The sequence below is a fragment of the Cynocephalus volans genome, chromosome 3 (genome assembly GCF_027409185.1).
Source record: "Cynocephalus volans isolate mCynVol1 chromosome 3, mCynVol1.pri, whole genome shotgun sequence".
Classification (NCBI taxonomy): Eukaryota; Metazoa; Chordata; class Mammalia; order Dermoptera; family Cynocephalidae; genus Cynocephalus; species Cynocephalus volans.
In genome coordinates, this window is record NC_084462.1 from 9,026,990 (window position 1) to 9,049,540 (window position 22,551).

The following is a 22,551-nucleotide window of genomic DNA, read 5'->3' on the forward strand; positions in this document are numbered from 1 at the left end:
AAAGAAAAATTACGATTTTTAATAATGAATATGCTGATAGAAAAAGATTATAAAACATGTTAATTAGCTTGATTAAATCATTTCACACTGTATATATGTATATCATAATGTTCCTGTGTACCCAATAATTATAATTTGTCATTTAATAAAGTTAAAGCAAAACAAACAAACAAAAAAAAACAGTATGGCAATGGCATATAAATAGACACAGACCAATAGAACTGAAAGGAGCCCAGAAGAAAATTTGCACATTTACAGTCAATTGATTTTTGACAAGGCTGCAAAGAACATAATGAAAAAAGGACAGTCTCTTTAATAAGTGGTGCTGGGAAAACTGTATATCAACATGAAGAAGAATGAAATTTAAAAAGTTAGACATTTGTCTCACACCAAATACAGGAATCAACTGAAAATGGAGTAAAGACTTAAACACAAGACCTTAACCTATAAAACTAATAGGAAACATAGGGGGAGCCCTTCATGGCACTGGTCTGGACAATGAGTTTTTTTGTTATGACCCCAAAAGCACAGACAACAAAAGCAAAATAGACAAATGAGATTACATAAAACCTATTAGATTCCTGCTTTTTTCATCTGGGAATCTAATTTCCTCCATTGAGTACCCCCTCTTTAAATTCTCAGAGTGGATTCTCTTTCCATGATTAGGTCCTGACTAAGAACTCCACAATAACTCTCTGGCTCCACTGGTGTGGACCTAGTTACCTCCATCTGGACACAGGACTGATGTGGGCTTGGCTGAAATTCTTCTACCTATGACCATAATCTCTAGATGGAGACTGTGCTGAACACCCAGGGCTGTAATATCAAGAACATCTGTAAGTCCCTGCATGTGCTGTGGTCTCAGGGTTTACGGTGACGTTGCTGTTGAAAAGTTCACTCGATGTCAGAAATACGGATCTCAACTCTTTTGAACAGTTTGAATGTTACAAATTGGAGTTGAGTATGTAAAGAGTCATGTACCCTCCTAGGAGAACCAAAGTCTTGGCCAGGCTGAGAGCAAGGGCTTGTCGTGACCACCTGGGAGAGAAGGAGGCACAACGTTAGAGAGGAAAATGCAGAGCTGCCCCCTCCTCTCACTGTCCTCAGTTGGCTTTTCCTCCTTTACATTCTTCCAAGGTTTGTCCCCCAACCCAGAGTCCCCTGATGCCAAGAGCTACCTGGTGGGAGCCAGGGACACATCGTACCCCAACATGGACATGGCAGGTCTCCCCAGAACAACAATTTTACTTAGAGTATTGATAAAATGTTGAACGAAGTTTGTATTTAAACACATTTTTAACAACGACAAAAATTATAAATGGGAAAGTAGTACAAGATTTACTTGATTGAAAAAATATCATGAAATATGAACCTTAATATATATATGTTTAAACCTCTCCTATGCAAGAATGTGCCACAAGGTCTAGGTGGTCTCTACCTGCTGACCAGTCCCTTCTCCTGAGGCATGGGTGGGATGTTCTGCAGACCTTATTGTCAAGGACAGGCTGGAGAATGGTGTGGGTTCCTGTCCTTGGGGACATCTGTAGGGTCCTGCATTTTGTTCCCCTCTCATTGTAGAGGTTACACTCATCTGCCCTGACCCAGCTTTGTACTTCAAAGCCTCCTTCACATGAATGTGGAGCTGGGCTTATACCAAGGAAGCAGCTAGGTAGAGTCTCCAGGAAAGAATAAGAACCTGAGATCCACAGGGCATGTCACTCTCCTTGTATTTCCAGAAGTCTTGATCACAAGCCCTCCAGTGTCATCTGCATCTGCCCCTCACCTATTGCCCAGGGTAAGCCCCTTCATGTTTGGCCAACATAGTAACCAAGGGTAAAGTGAGGACTCACCCACTTGTGCCCAGAAAATCTGATGCAGAAAGAGTCCTGGAAGTAAAACCACTTCACAGATGTGTCCCCAGTATATCCCAAGCCCCATGTGCTCCCCCCCCAAATCCATGAGTCTCTGATTACATGCTGTGATAAAGCATAGACTTTCCACTATAACCCTCTCCTCCCTTCTCTTCCAGGACTTACCGAGGTACAGGAAGATCATTATTTGCGGGGACATGGTGCTGCTTCTGTTGGACAGGAGGCAGGAGCTGAGCAAAACTGTCAAAGCCACAGGATGTGGTGCACAGGGTCCCCTCACCACACCACAGTTTGTACAGTCTACAAGGTGGCCACCACACAGGAAGAAGACCAGCTTCTTCTCAACCAGAGGAGGGTGGGTGCTGAGAGCTGACTTGAGCCACATTGCTGAACAAGCCCTGCCGTCTTAACTATCACATTTAATTCCTAAACTCTGCAATCATATAATTATTTTACCATATTTTTCTGTTTTTTATAAGTAATAACTTATTTCATAACATGTAATATTCCCTTTGCAAGCTAATATATAAATGTTGTAAATGTTATGAAACCCTTTGCAGAAAAAACTCAAATGTACCTCCAATCTGTATTTTCAGGTTTAGCACTGCTTGCAAATTTTTTACTTCTACTGCCAAACAAAACCAGCTAACTTTGATTCTAATTTCTAGAGGATCATAGAACATGCAAATTCTGGCTCTTGGTGTTTTATCTGAAATCATTTCTTGGTTATGAGTCAAAACCCAGTTTTCAAAGAGAGAATGTGCTCTCTTCCACCGCCCCCAATACAAAGAACTTACATATACACAAACAAATTTACATCAAATAAGTGTGAATTTGGATAGATTGATTTGTAGATAGATGGATAGATGAAAGAAAGATACAAATAATTAGTTTTCTAGGCTGACATAACAAATTATCACAAACTGGACGGTTTGACAACAAAAATTTATTCTCTCAGAGTTCTGGAGGTCAGAAGTCCAAAAGCAAGGTGTCGGCATATCAGGGCCAGGGCCACACTCCCTCTGGAGGCTCTAGCGGGGAATCCTTCCTTGCCTCTTCTAGTTTCTGGTGGCTGTCAACATTCTTTGTGGCTGCATCAGATAGAGAGATTGATACTTAGATCCATATAAACACAGGTAGATACGTAAGTAGGTAGGTAGGTAGACAGACAGACAAATAGATTCACAAAGCCTCCAACATTTGGTATTGTCTGACTCCAATATTTTTCATGCTCTCCAGGTAAGTTACACCAGACCAGAGATAAATTTATTAATTAAATTTAGTTGAGAATCGTTCGCTGCCAAGTGATAATAAAAAATGTTTGCAACATAATTATGTATTCCACTAAGCAACTTAAAAAAAATAGTCTGGTATTTATTTCATAAATTTCGACATTCAACCTGGAAAAAAAGAAGCTAAGATTTGCAAAGAGAAAAAATGGAAATAATTTTGTTAGTCACTTTTAGGATTTCATTACACTTTGGATCAATTTTGAATGCTTTAAATACATACTATGCTTGAGTATCAATGGAAAAACGTGTTGTATCTTAATAGTTTGAACATATTACCAGTAAGTGTTCTTCTAAAATATCCCTACATCGTGAAAACCTGAAGTAAATATTTTTTTAAAAAACCTTAAAAGGCTTGCTAGAATATTAAAATTCAGTGTAAATCAAAGTATAGGAAATGTTTTAAAAGCCTTTTTTAAAAATCTAGCTCAAAATTAGCTCTCAAAAGAGCAAAATTTGAGTGCAACTTATTACCCCCTTGGTTCAAGAAACATGGCCACTCCTTTGACAAATTTAGAAGGGGTATAGCTATATTGTCATAAACCCCACACATGTAGACATGCAACCTATGCATCCAAAATATCATGGGATGGTGACGGGGCCCTGAGCTGGGAAAGAGCAGACAGAAGATTTCCTTCATTTTGTTCTGCGGTGACCTCATGATCTAGCTAGTTACTTTGCTTCTTAGAAATCCTCGCTTCCTCATCTGTAAAAGCAGGCTGTTGATTACACTCTTTCAAAAATAAAAAACATACTTCAAGCATTAAGTTGAGTATTTTGATTCATAAAGCTGAGTTATATGGTTATTGAAAGGGAAGTTGATGCAGAGATCTCAGGATGTCAGGAAGGAGGGCCTGTTGGGAAGACACCCTGCAAAGAAATGCGAGAGGCAAGGACCCATGTGAAATGATAAGGGTTGCATTGGGTAAAAATGTGAAGAAATTGCAAATCTAGATTTTGCTTAAATGTGTGTAAAGGTGTTGTGAGTTTCCTTGTTAGTTTTTGCAGAAAAAATTAAGGTTTAATTTAACTTAACTAATTAAATTTAATGTTTTTTATATATTTGAATGAAATTTTTAAAATTGTGTGAAATGGAAATTTCCAAATTTCAGAATAACAAAGTGAGTGGGATGATGCAAACCATTTCCTTAGTAAGCAACTCTAAAGCTGGTAAAAAAATGCTCTGCAACAACCACTTCAGGAATCCCGGGGCGCACACACGCTGAGAAGCACTTACTTATGAACACGACTAGATGTGAGTAATGAGAGCACGTCCACGGCGTGGTTGCTGGGAGCTCTGATGGAGTGACGTTTCACCCTGTTCTCACAGAGTGAGTTTTCTGCCCTGGTCAAAGGAGGCGCCCTTCACCTGCAGCATTGTCAGTCAACGTGGAGATGTTGGGAGCAGGGAGCTGTGGAGTTTGGAGCCAGGCACATGACTGGTTCGGATTCATGACCAAAATCCTTCACACAATGTGGAGTCTGGAATTTGACCACAACGGGTTGATGCCCAGTTTTCTTAACTTAAAAAGCCTGGGTTACTGTCCATGTCTTAGAGGTGCAGTGAGGATCCACAAGAAGGTTTGGGGAAGTGGGAGCTCAGGAAGTTTGATGATGTGCTTGGCCCTCCTTTGTCCACACCCCCAGCTCAGACTCTCCTGAGAGATGCTTGCTCACTCCATTTCTGCAGGTGACTGTGGCCAGGAAGGAGTTTGGGGAGGAATCAATGATCCCATAATGCCTATCTTTGCAAATACAGCTCACATTAAGTTACATTTAGAACTAGGTGTATGTGTTGTTCATTAAATACAGTCACAAATCTGCTAAAAAAAAATGTCTTCCAATCAGTTTGTAGCCTCTGGAAACCATGGCCCAGGTGTCAAGGTACTGACTCTGAAATCTTAGGATGTCCCTGGATATCAGGGACAGGTCTGAGGTGAGGGGAGAGCAGAGGGACCATGGTCCTGTGTAGGTTATCCCCATCTATCATAAGAACAGCCTGTACCCTAACAGACTAAAGCTTCAGGGTGTCACCTGCTTTAGAGCCAGCCTGAGTTGGGACCAGGGTGTCCAGTCTCTTCCCTCCAATGGACATCATTTTGTCCGGGCAGTGTGGAGGGTGCACTCGAGGGGCCTGGCACGGCCCCAGACTGTGGCGTCTGGATCTGGGCAGAAAAGGGATGACAGGGTCTCCCAGAACTGTGAGATGCTCCTGCCTCATTTTCAAAGAACCCTTGACTCAGTATTTATTTATCAACACAGTCACATGGATGGAAACCAGGAATCTCCCATGACCATCTGCTGTGTTGTATCCAAACACAGCTGCCCAACCACAAACAAACACAAACAAAACCACACAAACATAGTCACATATATACACAGAATTTGAAACACATGCACAGGAACAAATCACACGAACACACAGACGTAAAATGCACAAACATGCATACATATACACATCGAAACAAACACGTGCAAAGAGTCAAAGACACAGATACAAACACACACACACACACACACACACACACACACACACTTCCACCTACATACATGAAAAGCTCTCTGTGCAGAATCTGGGTCCCTGACTGAATCCACTGGGCTGCTCTCCTGCAATCAGGATGTCCAGGGGGTCATTGGGGGCCGACCACTCAGAGGAGAGGTTCTATGCACTGTAGCAGCTCTATTGGCCCCTGTGGGAGCTGCTCTCAGGGCGCAGGAGGAAGATGGCCTGAGAGAGCCAAGCCTGGGACTGTGGGCCTGGGCTCTGGGGGAGGTCACGTTCCTACTTCTTGGACAGAGCAAATCTGTCGTAGCCAAATCAGAGTGACTCTGGAGGGTCACTCTCTCCAGATGCCAGGATAGGGCCCTGCTGGGTCACGAGGGAGGGCTTTCTAGACACACCTGGAGGGAAAGATAAGCCGGGGGTCCTGAATGAAGGGAGAGTCATAATGAGGTCTCATATCAGTGGTGAGAGGACACAGAACAGAGAGGTTCCATCTGTGGCTGCCCTAGAAAGATCCTCTTGCCTCACTGGGATCAGCCCCGGAGCTGACAGGAGCTTGGTGATGTGAAAGACCTGCACATTCAACCTGGTGGGGTTGGTATTGGCTGCTCCTCAGAGTAGGAAATGCTTTGTGTGTCCTTATGGCAGGGGAGTGCTTGGATGCACCATGCCCATGACCACCCCTGTCCTAGTCTGTATCCCCACACACCCCAGACTGGACTGAGCAGAGAGACCCCAGCAGAGGAATCCACAGACTACAGAGCAGCATGATCTGACCCACAGGAGATGCAGGAGCTGTACCTGAAACGTGATTCAAATGAAACGTGCCCACCCCATGTCTACAACCAAGAAAGAAAATAAGAGACTCATCAGCATATGGATGCGATAATTATGAAAGTTATAAATGTGGATCATTTAATCTTTTTTTTTTTTTTTGACTGGTAAGGGGATCACAACCCTTGGCATGATGTTGTCTGCACCACGCTCAGCCAGTGAGCGCACTGGCCATCCCCATACAGGATCCGAACCTGCGGCCTCAGCGCTATCAGCGCTGCACTCTCCTGAGTGAACCACGGGGACAGCCCACGTAATCATTATTTTGTAGGAGAAAACATACAGAGGTAAAACAGTTTTATGAATACAAATTGGTTGATCCACTTTTCCACCAGATAAACGTTGAAGCCACACTGAAGTACAATAAAATTGTAGGAGCACAGAATACGTAAACTGTCTTTTCAGCTCCCATTTATCATTTATGTAAAACCACTTCTTTTAAAGAATAATGACCCTCACTGTTATTTTTGAGTGTTTATGTTGTGGACGCGAAATTAAATTTATCTCTTGCTTATGCAGTTTTTCTTAGCATCAGTTGACTCTGCAGAGTAACCATCCTTCCTGCAGTAGTACAGGGAGGAGAAGGGCTTTGGTCTTTTATTCACACCTTTCTTATCACAACAGGATTCCTCCAGGACCACCCTAGCTATGGACTATACACTGGTGAGTGTGGGGCCATCATATAAACAGCCAGGCTAGGAGTGTGTCTGTGAGTGATTCGGTCTCACACCCAATGACCAGCACTGGCCATTTACCCCATCAGCTCAGACAGTGAAGGAAGTTTAAACCTCCGTTTGGCCCAGGAAGACATAGTAACTATTTTGGGGGGTCGCATTAGAGGATCTCTGAAGTCTGCACCGTGATCCTCTCTGGAGGGGTTGGCTATCCTGATCATTCACCAGACATGGGTTTCCTGTGACTCCTACAGTCTCTCTGGATGGGCACTTGGGTGCTGGACATTAATTACACTCCACCCCTGCTTCAGGACTCTTACGGTGCAGACATGATAGGCCAGTGGAGAACAGCCACTCAAAACTCAGCATATGAAAGGTGTAGAACAGACACTGTGAGGTGAATAGGCTCACCTGACTCAGACTATGAGATCAAGATGTTTGCATGTAAGTGGATGTTTACACTGAGATGCTCAAGAAATTCGGTACATTGCCAGGTGAAGGAGCTGCATCTGCTAATCCTAAGAACTAAGCAACAGCTTGTTGTGTGTAGCGGTTTGTGGGTTGTTCTGTGTAGATGCTGATTCTAGTAGGAAGAAAATAAATAAGGGGTAAGATGAAGATGTCAGCAGAAACCAACTTCCAGAGCATATTTTGTGCTAAAATACATTTGTGCATTCTCTCCAGAAGACAATGGGGACCAAGACAATGTGAAAAACAGACAAAAAAAATACATTCCCAGAGTCTGGGTAATAATCACACTATAGCAGAAATTAGTATGAGCATAAGAGGTGATAAGACATTCTGGGAGAGGAGAAGAGGATTCTGCTTGCTACTCACATTTGATTAGATAAAGCCAGCTTGCAACAGATGTTCAATATTATCGTTACCTACAGGTCTCTTTCTTCAGACTGAGCTCCATGAGAAAATGGACTCTGTATCTTCAAATTTGCATCTTCAGTCTAGAACAGTGAGAACTCTCTGCCGCAGTAGAAATGCTTTGTATCTGGGCTGTTCTCTAAGGTGGCAACAGCACATGTGGCTTCTGAGCACTTGAACTGTGGCTCCCGTGGCTAAGGAACTGAATTGTAAACTTTATCTAACTCAATCTATTCAAATTTTAATTTAAATAACAACATATGACTAAAGGTTACCATATTAGACATCTCAGACAGAATATATCTCACTTTCTAAACTTTTATTGAATAATTTGAGTATATAGAATCATTTCAGTAGAGTTTTAAAAAAGTAAGATGATAATGATTAGATGTCCAGAATGTGTGGGTGAATATAGAAAAATCTCCTGAAATGGTTGGATATTTATCAGAGTGTAGCTAGCTGGGTATTTACTAAGGGGCTTGTTGTCACCTCAGAGATGCTGAGATGATTGGAGAAGGAGAAAATGCTCATGAAGAAAACCTTCCAAGGGATAGACCCAGGTTTCTGCTTGGTAATGCTCTGTGTTCTCAGAGCCTGGGGCCAGGTATGACCTCAGCGTGGGCTGGGTGTGTGGTGAGTTCTGTGCAGATTCTGGGCTCAGCTGAGAGGTGCTTGGAACTTCGGGAAGTTGGAGTAAACCGTGTCTGTGAGAGGGTCTGGTGGTTTAACTGGGCATATGTCACCTCCTGTGTTTCTTCTGTTGCAGGAACCTGAGAGGAGGAAGGTGAAGAATAAGAGGGTGAGAATTAATAATTAAGGACAGGGTCATGGGACATGTGGAGAAAATGAAACTGTGGTGAGGGCTTGGACTGAAAGAACTCACCTCTCCATCCATCATTTGGTCTTCCCTGGGCTCTGTGTCCATAATGGTGGCCTTTGTGAGGTAGAAGAGGGAGTCAAGGCTCTTAACAGAGCTCCTCGATACTCTCACATCAGAGATGCATACACCATGACCAGAAAGAGGCCAGGGTATGACTGAGGTTGCTCAGCCATTCTCCCCTACTAGATTCAGAGAACTATCCCATCAATAATCCCAGGCCCACCCCGACTGCCCTAGGGTCCCCTCCAAACCCATGGCATCCATCTAATTCCTTTCTTGCATATCATCTACTTCTGCAGGACAGTGGCCTCCCCAGAGCTGAGGGGCACTTAGAAGAGAGAAAAGAGTGGTTTATAATTTGAGGATATGAGGGAAGGGACAGGGGTCCCTGCCCAATCATGGTCCTCAGTAAAAAGCCACAGAGCAAGCCACAGGACATGAACACACACTTCTGAGCCTGAGTTACACTCCCACTCTGCTCTCATGATGCCGTCTTCTCTTTCAGACTTACGATTTTTGATACAACACCAGTGACCAATAAGAGCAAAGAGAAAAATGGCCTTGGAGATGATGGCTGCTGAAAGTCCAAGGATGATGTTCATCCTGCTGGACTGTCCTTGAGGAGGATGTGATTCTGTCAATAAGCAAATGATAAAATCTCCCATTATCCGTTGCCTATTTTGGGCCAGTACGTACTGCACACATGACATACCAGTGTGTCCCAAGTATGTTATCTCAAACTTTGCCATCATCCTTAATCCTGACCAATCACCTTCTCTCTTGTCTGACATGTGCAAAAAATTCCAAAAGAAGTTATAACAGTTATCCAAATTAAAGAGCTGGTAGGAGACAAGTCGGGGTCTAAGCCCAGGTCTACCAGACTCCAATGCGTGTGTGTTTCTGCAGTCCCGTGAGACAAGACAGTTTATTATTTGCGTGAAAGGGAAATTCCCGGAATCCACTGCAGCTGACCACCATTTCCACTCATCTCTTCTCACCCACCACAACTGTACTTTCTGAGAACTGAGGTGGAGACAGCCAGAGAATGGACGTGCTTCTACTGCTGTTGCTGAGATTTGAAGTTGTTGTGTAGAATGACATGCCCTTCCAGTGATGTCTGAGAGTGCAGTAGGTGGAGGATTCAGGAGGGATGAGGGAGGGTAGCAAGGGCTATATTATATATTGAGCACATTTTCTGTACCAGGACCCATTCTAGGGGTAAGAGGACTGTCACATTTGTGAGTGCATCTTACTCTGATTGCAAACCCAGGAGAGAGGCGTTATTAACTCCACATTCTAGTCAAGAACACTGATATTTCGTGAGGTTGGTGATTACAGCAAGCAGAGCCATGAATTGCGCACAAGAGCCTGACTCCAATTTTTTCTCTATCTGGGCCTATGTAATGTTCCCCCACGAGGCTCCCTGCTGAGCTGTCTCATGCTCTGATAGCCCAACTGTAAGTTTCTGCCCATAAAACAGAGACTCAGAGATATCTGAGAATGCCCAAGGTCACCAGGCTGAGAAATATCAGAACTAGATTCTGAAACACTTCTTAATGAGTCTACCTCTGAGTATGTCCTGAATCCACCTACTCAATTATTACCCCAGCACCTCCAGGTCTAAGTTGCCATGACTTTTCTACCCCAAAATGTCATAGTCTAGACAAGAGTCATGGCTTCTACTCGTATTTCCCTGAAACGAATTCTGTTCACATCTGCCAACTGTTCCATCTAAAATAGAATACAGATCATAACACGCTGATTCAAATCATCTTTGATGGCTTTACATCTCGTCAGAATAAAATCCAAACTCTTTACCATTGCTTAGAAACCTTCACATAGGTTGACTCCTGTCTACGTCCCTCAGCTCCACTTCGCTTACCACTCATCAGCCACATGAATGAACCCAGCTTTGAATGAACCAAGCTCATTGCTACATCACATTCATGCACTCACTGTTCCATCTGGGGGGAATGTCTCTCCAACAATCTTCTAAAGACTGGCACCCCTTGTCATTAAGATCAAAACTCCTCAGTAGGGTCTTCCCTACCAACCCATCCATGCTAAAGTATCCAGTTGAGCTTCCTCTATGACATGAGTCTACCTTAATGAATGCAAATTAATGATTATTAATGAATCCATTGATTGATTGATTGATTAGAATTTATTTCCCTCCACACATACCTGGAATAAAATCTTCATGAAGATAGGAACTTTTTCCTTTGTAACTGTTGAATATTCAGATTATAGAACATTGATAGACGGACGATAAATATTTAAGTTATGTTCTTAAATCCTTCCCATCTCCCAGCATTCCCATCCTCATAGACCCTGGGAGCGGGCTGGAATCGCTTCTCAGCAGAGGGTTGGTTTCACTCTGACCCCTCCCTTCCTTTTGGATGAGGCCTTAGTTCCAGAGCATGAGAGGCGAAATGCCCCTCTAATCTGCATCTGATCACAGACTCAAACACTAATGGAGAATCTGGGGATCAGAAAGGGAAGGTGACTAGTTCAAGGTCACAGAGCTGGGCAGCGGCACAGTCGTCACTCATGCAATAGACTTTTGTCTCTCCAGGGATTCACAGTCTAGGCTGAGCTCTCCTTTGGTCACCAGATTCAGTGGGAAAAAGGGCTGAGCAATAGTTCTTCCTTGCACCACTGAGTGGGATCATTCGTTCTGGAGGTTTGGTACCTTGACCATCCTCACTCTGTCATTCTTCTAAAGACAGTTGGGTCCTGAGATCTCTCTCTCTTAGAATTCCCCAGGTGACGACTCCCTCCCTTAGACATGAAGGTGTAGACAGGCCTAGAAGATGCCTGGTGATAAAAGATGCCCCAAATCAAAAGACATTATATCTCTCAGGATGATAAACATCGATGGTCCCCAACAGGGAATTCTCTCTGTGGGTGAGAGGTCAGGAGGGGCTTCTGATAAATGGATAAGGGTGAGGGGCTGATGCAACCTCTCATCTCCTCAAGCTGCCTCTGGCCTCTCCTTCCCCTGGGTTTGTCCAGACCCCTTTCTTCTTTCACCTGGATCACAGAATCCCAAAGTAACCTCCATACAGGAGGTGAAGGAGGGTTTGCAGGTGCCCTGTCTATCATCCTACACCCTGACGGCCCCTGTCATATTCAGACTGTCTTTTCGTCTCTGTGCTTCTTACAGCTTCTTTTTTTCAGATTTCCTAAGATCCCTGAATCACCAGCAGAAAGAACCACAGATACAGCTCTATAACTTAGTGTGTCTCAAAGCATGTGGCAGGAAAGGGCTTCCTCACCTGTGACAGAAAGGTGCAGTGGGTCACTTGGGGCTGACCACGTGTAGGGAGAGCCACTGAAAGAGGCATAGCATCGGTAGGTCCCACTATGGGCTGGGGTGGCAGGGCCCAGAGGGAAGGTGGCCTGGGATGTGCCATTGTGGCTCTGCACTGCGGGGAGCCGGCGTTCAAGGGCCTTCCCCTCCCGATATAGATGGTAGAAGTCAAATGAGCTCTGAGAGCTGCAGAACAATGTCCTGTTCTCTCCTTACCTCACCACAGGCCATGGCTGGGCTGAGAGAGAAGGCTTCTTGTATAGATCTGGAAGAGAAAAGAGGCTGTTTAGTTAGAGAGACACTTCCTTAACACAGTGTCCTTCACACCGATCTGAGAATTCATTCTCCCTGCTGCCATGACTTACCTTTCTCTCTCTCTCACTCTCGCTCTCGCTCTCTCCTCGTGTCTCTTTTTCACCTTCTGTTTTCTTTATCTCTTGCTTTCTGTCTCTTAATTGTCTGACCTCAACCTAACTCCCCCAGATATTTTTCCCCTTACTGTATATTTTAGTCTTTCTTTCTCCTTGGATTAGTTGGCTTGATCTTTCTGTCTTTCTTTTTTTTTTTTTTTTGAGTCTCTCACTTTGTCTTGCCCCACCTTTATGCTTATCTATCTGTCATCTGTCATCTTCTATCTACCTATCATCTGTCTATCAATCTATCTGTCTGTCTGTCTGTCTGTCTGTCTGTCTGTCTATCATCTCTGTCTTAGAGTCTTTCTCTGCTTCTCTGTCTCTCTCGTTCTCCTTTGGAATTTCTGGCATCCATCACCATATCTCCACTTTTCTCTATCTTTGTGCCCCACCCCCAGGTCTTTGATTTTTGGGGGTGTTCTCAGCTGCCTTCTATCATTCTCACCACTTCTCAGCCCTCTCTTCTTTCTCCTTTTGTGTCTCTGAGTCTCCAAATCTCCCTTCGTTGTCTCAAACTGCGCGCGTGTGTGTGTTTCTATGTCTCTGCTTTCCAGTGTCTCTGCTTTCCCTCCAATTGGGTTTTTCTGTGGATTTTTGTCCTCAGTTATCCCCTAACACATGGGTTAACTTTGAAACACAGGCCTGGGAAACCAGTTTGGGAACGCAGAGAACACACAGCTTAGAAGAACTGGTGTTCAACTCTTTTACCCAGGACCACGATATTCTGGGATGAATTCAGAAGGAAGAGATGTCAGAATAAACAAAGCATTTGTGGGGGCCAATGGGCTGAGGCCACAAGATCCAACTCACGTCAGAGAAGAGAGTATAGGGGAAACATGGAAACCAAACTTTTAAGCTATCTTGGGTCTCTGAACATGTGAGGATAGAAAGGCACCCTCCCTCTGATTACAGGTATAACTGTTGGGATTTATCCCTTTGCTCTTTATCTCATTTCTGGTTGCACTGTCTCTGCCTGTGTATCTGTCCTCTGTGTTATGACAAGTGGACTATACTTTGTCTTCTCTTTCTTAGACTCTTGTGGGGTAGCACTCTCCAAGTCTGTCTCTCTCCATAAGATCCACTCACTCATCTTCCCCATGGCCACCTGGGGATTCCAAGTCCTAGAACATTCTGTAGTCTGGATTACAGAATGGATGAGGGGCAGGTCTGGACACTCACCTGTGATCACGATGTCCAGGAAGTCACTAGGAGCTGACCACTCATAGGGGGAGTGACTGAGAAAACCGTAGCATCTGTAGGTCCCTGCATGGGTAGATGTTACAGGAGCCAGGAAGAAGTGGGCCCGGGAGCCCCCATCATGGGGCTCTCCAGCAATGACTAAAGGGTCCTCGGTTACCCCAACACTTCTTTGTAGAATCAGAGCGAAGCTGTCAAACATGAACTCTGAGCAACATATCAGGGTAAGATTTTCTCCTGATTTCACCACAGGACCAGGTTGGATCAAGAGGGAAGGTTTTCTGTGGACTCCTAGGAGCAAAGGCATGGTGAGTTTAGAAGGAGTCACCCTTTCTCAGTCCATTCTATGGAACCTGGAATGAGTGAGGGCCCCTTACCCCATGTCTGTCTTTCTCCTTCCTCTCTGTGTCTCCATGTCCTTTTCTGTGTCCACATCCCCCCCTTTCTCTCTTTTCTCTGTTTCTCTGTCTCTAGTAACACCGTATTTCATTCCCACTGGGAGGGTTTTTAGCACCTTTGTCTGTAGTATGTTTCCCACAGACCTCACATGATTTTTATGGTGGAGATGGGAGAGCAACCACTACACACTTCACTTCCAGTTTCCCTGTCAGCACGGTTAATGCTCTTTTTGATAAACTGGAATTCCTGGAGGGATGTAAGAAATAAAGAGTAAAGCATGTGGCAAGGTAATCCGCAATGTCTATTCAGCGTGTTTCAGGTGCAGACAGGAGGTGGGGCATCTTCTGCTGTGTTTGGGTCTTCTCCATGCTTCCACGGAATTGGTCTGAGTCTGGCTCCAGGAGCACTGACCTCTCCCTACGTTACTCCAGCCTGGTGGTAGCATCAGCATCCTGCCTGTACTGATTTCTGGTGTCTTCCCTTTCCCTTGTTGGGCTTCTTATTTTGTTCTTGACTTGGGTCCCTGTATAGGTTTCCATTTGCTGCCGTAACCAATACCACAAACATGGTGACAGAAGAGAACACAAATGTACTATCTTACAGTTCTAGACGTCAGGAATCTGAAATAGTCTCACTAGTAAAAATCAAGGGACCTGCAGGGCTGTGTTCTTTCTGGAGACTCTAGGGGAGAAGCCTTTCCTTTGACTTTTACAGCCTCTAGAGGCCACCTGCATTCCTTGGCCTGTGGCCCTTCCTCCATCTTCAAGGCAGCAATGGCAGGTGGAGTCTCAATTCTGCCACATTACCATGACCCTCATGCTCCTGATTTCTTCTTTTTCTTCTCTGGACCCTGGTAACTACATTGAGTCCAGCTGGACAATCAAGGACAGTCCCCATCTCCAGGTCAACTGATTAACAACCTTAATTTCCTCTCCAACTTTAATTGCCCTTGGAATGTACCAGAACATATTCATAGTTTGGTGTGTTTTGGTGTACACATCATTGGGAACACTTATTCTCCCTACCATGTACTCAGTTCCCTGTATTAAATCCTCCTTTATTTAAGATACTTGGACAGGTTCTTTTGTTTGATTGGACCCTGACTGACACTCCTACTAGAAATTGGAAACTCTGAAATTGGAAAAGCTGGGACAATAAACGTCCATTCTGGACAGGAGCTGTCTTACCTGTGACCATGATCTTCAGGGGGTTGCTGGTTGCTGATCTCTTTGGGGAGTGAAAATAAGGCCTGAAACATCTGTAGGTCCCCGCATGTGCTGTGGTCACAGAGTTCATGGTAAAATTGTTTTTGAACATTCCGTCCTGAAGCTCAGGGACATGGGCCCCATCTTCCTTGTACAGTTTGAATATGTCATACCCAAGAAGAGAGTCACACCAAAGAGTGACTTGTCCTCCTTGAGGAACCACAGGGCTTGGCCAAGCAGACAGAAAGAGCTTGTCATAATCTCCTAGAGGAGAAGAGGCAGTCTTAGAGAGAAAAATGTGAATCACCCTCTCCCAATCTGTGCACATTATCTCCTCTCTCTTCTATGTTTCTTAGGCTCCTTTTCAAACCAGGGGTGCCCAGAGGTACATGAAGGCACCTCTGCCACATGGACATGACAAATCTTTCTACAAAATGTCGTGGCTGAGACATTTTTGCAAGTACTGAACAAATGACTCTTCCTAGATTCAGAACACAAAATGTGTTAAAGAAAACATCACAGAGTTGACAGATTAAAGTGGGCAAGTTCTGTGTGAATGAAATAATGTCACCTAACATGTGGTACGTATTAAACAATTAAAGCTGCATCAGAATATTCTGAAATTTCAGCTCTCCACCTTTTCTGATAGAAAAATAGGTACCATACTCTGCAGCTCTTTTGGTCAGGAAAGGGCTGGAGAATGTTAGTTACCATCCTGTTCTCAGAGAAGCCCCCATTTCTGAGCACTGCTTCCTTTCTTACTCTACAAATGACATCACTTCCTCTCCACACAGCCCAGCTCTGAGTGCCACAGTTTCCTTTAGGTTCCCTTAGAGCTTGGCTCAGCTAAGAGGAGAGTAGCTAGGTCGGGTTTCTCGGACAGAATTAATGCACACGTTCCCAGGACCTCCACTTTCTAGTTCACAAGACATTCACCCACAGGCTTCTAACAGTCAGTGCATCAGTCCAACCTTCTATGCCACCTGACCTGCTATTACAGGAAAATTCTCTTATTTTGGGTAGATGGCAACCCAAGGTTTAGGCAAAAGACTTACCCGCTTGTATGCAGATGATCTGGACCATGAAGAACCCTGGAAAGAAAGATCCAGGATGAACGATCCATCTCCACACAAAAGCTGACCTTCTCCTCTGGCTCTCACCTGGCCTATGATCCTGGGCAGCCAGGCCTGAGCTCAAGAAAAGATAAGCTCAAATATCAATGCCCACCTGCCTTCACGGAAGCATGGCATTCTGCTATGGAGAGACCCAGCCCCCGAGGCCAATACTTCCACCCTAGTGCTGACTTCATTTATTTCCTTCCAGGACTCACCAAGACACAGCAAGCTGATGAATGTGGGTGACATGGTGTTGCTTCTGCTGACAGAGAGCAGAGATCCTGCAAAATTGAGCAGTGCACAGGATGTCATGAGTGGGCCCAGCTTCCATAGTTTACAAGTTGACAATAACATGGAATGGTGACAAAGGTAAACTCCCCTTATCTTCCATGAGGCTGGGGATGGAGGCCCAGCCAAGGAAGAATATGGGTCCTAGAATTTGTTCAGACTAGATTGCTTCTTCAAACCATTTAGTATGGTCTGACTTGAAACACATCTTGTACCTACCACTCATACTGAGAATGATTGATTCCTGTACTCACATGAATGACTTTTGAGGAGAACACAGCTGAGGTCCTAGGCAGGAGCTAAGGGCAGCCCCCTCCTCCCAGAAACAGGCAAGAAGCAGATCATACTTGTGGTCCTAGACAGGAGCCAAGAGCAGCATCCCCCACCTGGGAGTCGGCAAGGAGCACGTCAAAAACACCACTGATGTGTGGTTGGCCCATCACAGCCTCTGTCACAGCCATGGCTGCTGCAACAGTCACTTGATGCCACAGCAGTAGACACAGCCACCATGCAGGCTGCCTGCCAGACACTAGACTGCATTGACTCAAGGAGAGTCCCAGAGGAAACTGGAAAAAAAGAGGATGTCTCTCTGCTCAAAGCCCACTCCAGAGTAACAGAAGAAGTGACTGCTCTACCAGATGACCAAGCATCAACATAGAGATACTAGAAATATGGAAATGCAAGAAAATAGGACACTACCAAAAGAATGCAGTAATTGCAGGAAACCCTTGAAATCACTGAAAAGGAATTCCAAGAAACAATCTTAAGGAAACTCACTGAGATATACAAAGACTTATGCAGACAATATAATCAAATGAGAAAAAAAAATCCAGGATATGAAGGAGGAAATCTACAAAGAGATTAATACCTTGTAAAAGCAAGTAGCAATGTAGCAGAACTCATGGAAATGAAAGATTCGCTCGATGAAATATAAAACACAACTGACAGCTTAATCAGCAGGCTAGAATAAGCAGAAGAAGCAATTTCTGATCTTAAAGATAGTCTTTTGGAAAGAACCCAGGCATACCAAAAAGAAAAAAAAAAGAGGAAAAAAGAATTTTAAAAAATGAAAATCTAAGAGAGCTAACAGACAACCTGAAACATACAAACATCTGAATCATGGGTGTTCCAAAAATGGAGGAGAAAAAAAAAAAAAAGCATTGAAAATACATTCAATGAAGCAATAATTGAAAATTTCCCAGCATGGGAAGACACTTGAACCTTCAGATCCAGGAGGCTCAAAGATCCAAACAGATTCAACCCCAAAAGTTCCTCTCCAAAACACTTCATAGTCAAACTGGCAAAGCTCAAAGACAAAGAGAGAATCTTCAAAGAAGCAAGAGAAAAGCGTCAGGTCACCTATAAGGGAGCCCCTATCAGACAAACAGCAGGCTTCTCAACAGAAACTCTACGGGCCAGAAGAAAATGGGATGATGTATTCAAAATACTAAAAATAGAAAAAGTACCAGCCAAGAATACTATAGTAGGCAAGGCTCTCCTTCAGAAATGAGGGAAAAATAGTGTGTTTTCCAGACAAACAAAAATGGTGGGAGTTCACCACCACACAACCAGCCCTGCAAGATATCCTCAAGGAATTCCTACACCTGGAATCCAAAAAACAACAGTCACTACCACGAATATACAAGAACAAAACCCACTGGCAGAACAAAAGTGCAAATGAGAAAGAGAAAGAAACTAAATCTTAACACCACAAAAAACCATAATGGCAATGTAACAGTGCCCCTGCTTTATTTCTGATTTCAGTAATTTCAGTCTTCTCTCTTTTTTTCTTGGTCAATCTAGATAGAAGTTTGCACATTTTGTTGGTTTTTTTAAAGAATCAACTTTTGCTATTGTTGATTTTCTCTGTTTTTTAACTCCCTGTTTCATATGTTTCTGTTGTAATCTTTGTTATTTCCTACTTATATTTGCTTTAGGTTTAGTTTGCTCTTCTTTTTCTATTTTCTTAAGGTAAAAATTTACTTTACTGGTTTGAGATTTTTCTTACTTTTAATACAGGTGTTTAAAAGTATAAATTTTCCTCTAAGCACTGCGAGAGCCCTTCATCCGATAAATTCTGATATGTTGCTCTTCTATTTTTATCTCAAAGTACTCTAATTTCCTTGTGATTTCTCTTTTTATCCATTGTTTATGTAAGACAGTGTTGTTGAATTTCCACACATTTGTGAGTTTTCTAAATATCCTTCTGTCATTGTGGTCAGAGAATATATTTTCTATGATCTTAGTCTCTTTAAATGTATTGAGACTTGTTTTGTGGCACACACACACACACACACACACACAAAGAACTGAAAAGGAGTTGAAAAGGGGGAAAAAACCTGTGGCATTTTCATTACTGTTCAGTTTCAAGAATTTTCTAATTCTGTTTTCCTGTTTGGCCCAGGAGTGTGTAGAAGCACATCTATTATAAAAGTTTTCATAAAATTGATTTCTCCCTTAATTATATTAATACAGAACTTATGTTCTGTATTCTTTGGTTGTTGTTCAAACTTGCTTTATACTTTTTAGTGCAACCCATTTTTTAATGTTGTGTGTATCCTTGCAAATAATGTGCACTTTAAAACTGAGATCTTGTATGTTTAGTGCTATCCAAAAAAAAAAAAAAATAGAGTTCTGACACATATTTTTTTGTTTTTTTCTGAGCTTGAAACTCTTCTTCATGTGTAATACATGACATATTCAATAGGTATTAGTGATATTACAGAACAATCATAACATATAAATCAAAATGATTTTCCATGTTAGGATATCTAACATTGAATCAGTACCAGTTAAAATTATTTAATTTCCCAGTAGAAGCATTATGCAGTTATTTAGTATCATAGCATTCCTCTTTATTAGCAAAAACAAAACAATCAAATTTAAAATTTTGTAGTATTAGCTGATATTTTTCTATGACCCAAGATTCCAAACTCATGTTTCTTTCTCTCTCTCTGTCTGTCTCTCTCATTTTAGATTATACATAAATATCCACTAACATAATTCTGTAGGAAATCAAGTTGTCCACATCCAATTTTGAATGTCAGAAGGAAACTCCGGACTATTTGAAGAAAAAACCAAACTGATAACATTTACTAACCTGAATACCAGACCTGGTTTGGAGACAATAAGGTAACAGCTGGCCAATGCAGTACAGGTAAAACATAAAACACAATTTGGTGATGCCCCATCCCAGGTGAATTCTTTGAAAGTGACCCCGATTGAGAAGATTGCTTCACTCCAGAAAGTAGGAGTGGAGTGGCTGCTTCTGTTGTCCTAAAAAGTTAGGAACTATTTGGACATTCATGTTTCTCTGGTTCACCCATCCACATATTCCACCCTGTGCAGTAGGGTTTTACATATTTTCTAATATGACACTAATTTTAACATAGAAATATTTAGCTTTTTAATGGTATGTCTTAAGTTATTTTGCTGCATTTGGGAGAATTGAAAGAAGAATATGCACCAGTAATTAACATATACTTTTGTCTGACTAACGTGTATGAGTGGAAGGGAAAAGTTGGAAATCTTGCTGATTAAGTGAAATTTCTATTTAAATTCCAATGGCATTTTTTATAAAAATAGAAAGAACAATTGTAAAATTCATATGAAACTGCAAACTACCCTGAATAGCCAAAGCCATTTTGAGCAAAACACAAACAAACAAAAACCAATTATGAGGATCACACTATCTCATCTCAAAATCTACTACAGAGCTATTATAATCAACACATGTTAATTAGTTTGATTCATTCAACACATTTTATATCACATTATATATCACAGCACTACTGCGTTCCATAATTATGCACTAGTATAATCTGTCAAAAAAAATTAAAATTAAAATGATAAACCAAAAAAATGTCACGCTGCTGGCATGAAAACAGACACATAGAGAAATGGAACAGAATAAAGAGCCTAGACAGAAATTCACTCATTTACAGTCAACTGATTTCTGACAAAGCTGCCACTAGCACATAATGGAAAAAGGACAAAGGAAAGTCTTTTCAGTAAATGGTCCTGGAAAGTCTGGATTTCCTCTTGTACATTAGTCAGGGTTCTGCAGAGAGACAGAACCAGTAGGATGTGTTTATAATAAGGGGATTTACTAGGGGAATTGTCTCACCCGATTGTGAAGGCTGAGGAGTCGCAGGATAGGCCATCTGCAAACTGGATGCTGGTGTCAGTCTGAAGGCCTTAGAATGAGGGAAGCTGATGGAGCCGTCGGTGTAAGTCCTGGCACCCACAAGCTGAAGATTCTTGAGCTCTAATATCCACGTACAGGCGAGCAGAGTGGATTCCTGCTCGACAAAGAGAGAGAGAGTCGCACTTTTCCTCCATTTTTGCCTTCTCTGGGTCCCCAGCAAATGGGATGGTTCCCGTCCGTATTGAGGGCGGATCTTTCCCACCCAGTCCACTCAGGCTGTCATGCTAATCTCTTCTGGAAACACCCTCATGGACACACCTAAAAAGATAGCTTTGTCAGGTCTGTCAGTATTCCTTAATCTAATTAAAATGCATCTAGAATTAACCATCACAACAAGCAAAAGAATAAAATGAAACTAGAACTTCACCTCACACTATATAAAAAATCAAGTGAGAAAGAATTAAAGACATAAATGTAAGACTTGAAACTACAAAACCATTAGAAGAAAGCACAGAGGAAGAGATATATGACATTCATCTGGGCAATGATTTTATGGCTATAAACCTGAAAACATAGACAAAAAAAAACCCAAAATAGACAAATGGGGTTACATCATAAAGGTTACCGGCTTTCCCTTTCTTCCTTCACATGAGCAAGGTATTCCCCGTCTTTAAAATCTCAGAGCGTGTTATTCTTCTTTCACTGGGTCCTGATGAGGAATCCTATGATAACTCTCCGCTTCCACTGTGTGTGGACTCTGGGTAGGACTGTCGGGACACAGAGTGGGCGTGGGCTGGGCTGCACTTCTCGTACCTGTGACCACAATCTCCAGGGGGTCGCTCTGCCTTGACCAGAGAGCCAGGTTGTAGGCGTAAGATACAAAACATCTGTAGGTCCCTGCATGGACTGTGGTCCCAGCATTCATGGTGAAGCTGTTGTTGAAAAGACCACTCTAGAGCTCTGGGACATGGACTTCCCTTCTTGTGGATAATTTGAATTTGACGAACTGAAGACGGGAGTGACAGTGCAGTCAAGGTTTGTCATTCAAACCAGAGTCTCTGATGCTCAGGACTACCTGGTGGTAGGCAAGGAACAGAGCCCACCCCAGCATGGACATGACAGATCTCCTAGAGCAGCAATTTCACTTAGAGTGTTGATAAAACATTGAACAAAGTTCCTCTTAAATTTTTTTAATAATCATAATATACTTATAGGGTAGAAGGGTGAAATCTATCTGATTCAAGCAATATATGACAACATAGGAAGTTTACTTAAAATAATTCTTCTGTACAAAAATGTGCCACCAGGTACCTGAGGCCGCTGCCAGCAGACCGGTCCCTCCTCAGACTCTGGTAGCAGGAAGGCCCTTTAGCTGAGTGTTGTGGACAGACAGGAAGATCTGGGTTTGTTCCTGGCCTTCAGACGGTTTCATGTGGCCCACTATTGGGCCCTTCCCTCTTTACTGATGTCATTCTAACCCATTCCTAGAGAACCCAGATTCCAAACATCACAGACTCCTTCAGGAGACTGGGTGAGCCCAGAGGGGT

The 22,551-nt window shown here is 42.9% G+C and overlaps 1 protein-coding gene and 1 pseudogene across 1 annotated transcript in view; one reads left to right on the forward strand and one right to left on the reverse strand.

The window, feature by feature from the left end:
* LOC134371660 (putative killer cell immunoglobulin-like receptor like protein KIR3DP1) overlaps window positions 1-21,929 on the reverse strand; it is a 46,791-nt gene extending 24,862 nt beyond the window's left edge. Inside the window, 6 exon segments of the mRNA XM_063088514.1 lie at window positions 12,206-12,505; window positions 13,833-14,141; window positions 15,437-15,718; window positions 16,510-16,545; window positions 16,785-16,850; window positions 21,818-21,929. Of these exon segments, the coding sequence (XP_062944584.1) occupies window positions 12,206-12,505; window positions 13,833-14,141; window positions 15,437-15,718; window positions 16,510-16,545; window positions 16,785-16,850; window positions 21,818-21,929 (1,105 nt within the window).
* The window catches only part of LOC134372394 (leukocyte immunoglobulin-like receptor subfamily A member 6), a 62,200-nt pseudogene that overhangs the window by 28,106 nt on the left and 11,543 nt on the right, over window positions 1-22,551 (forward strand).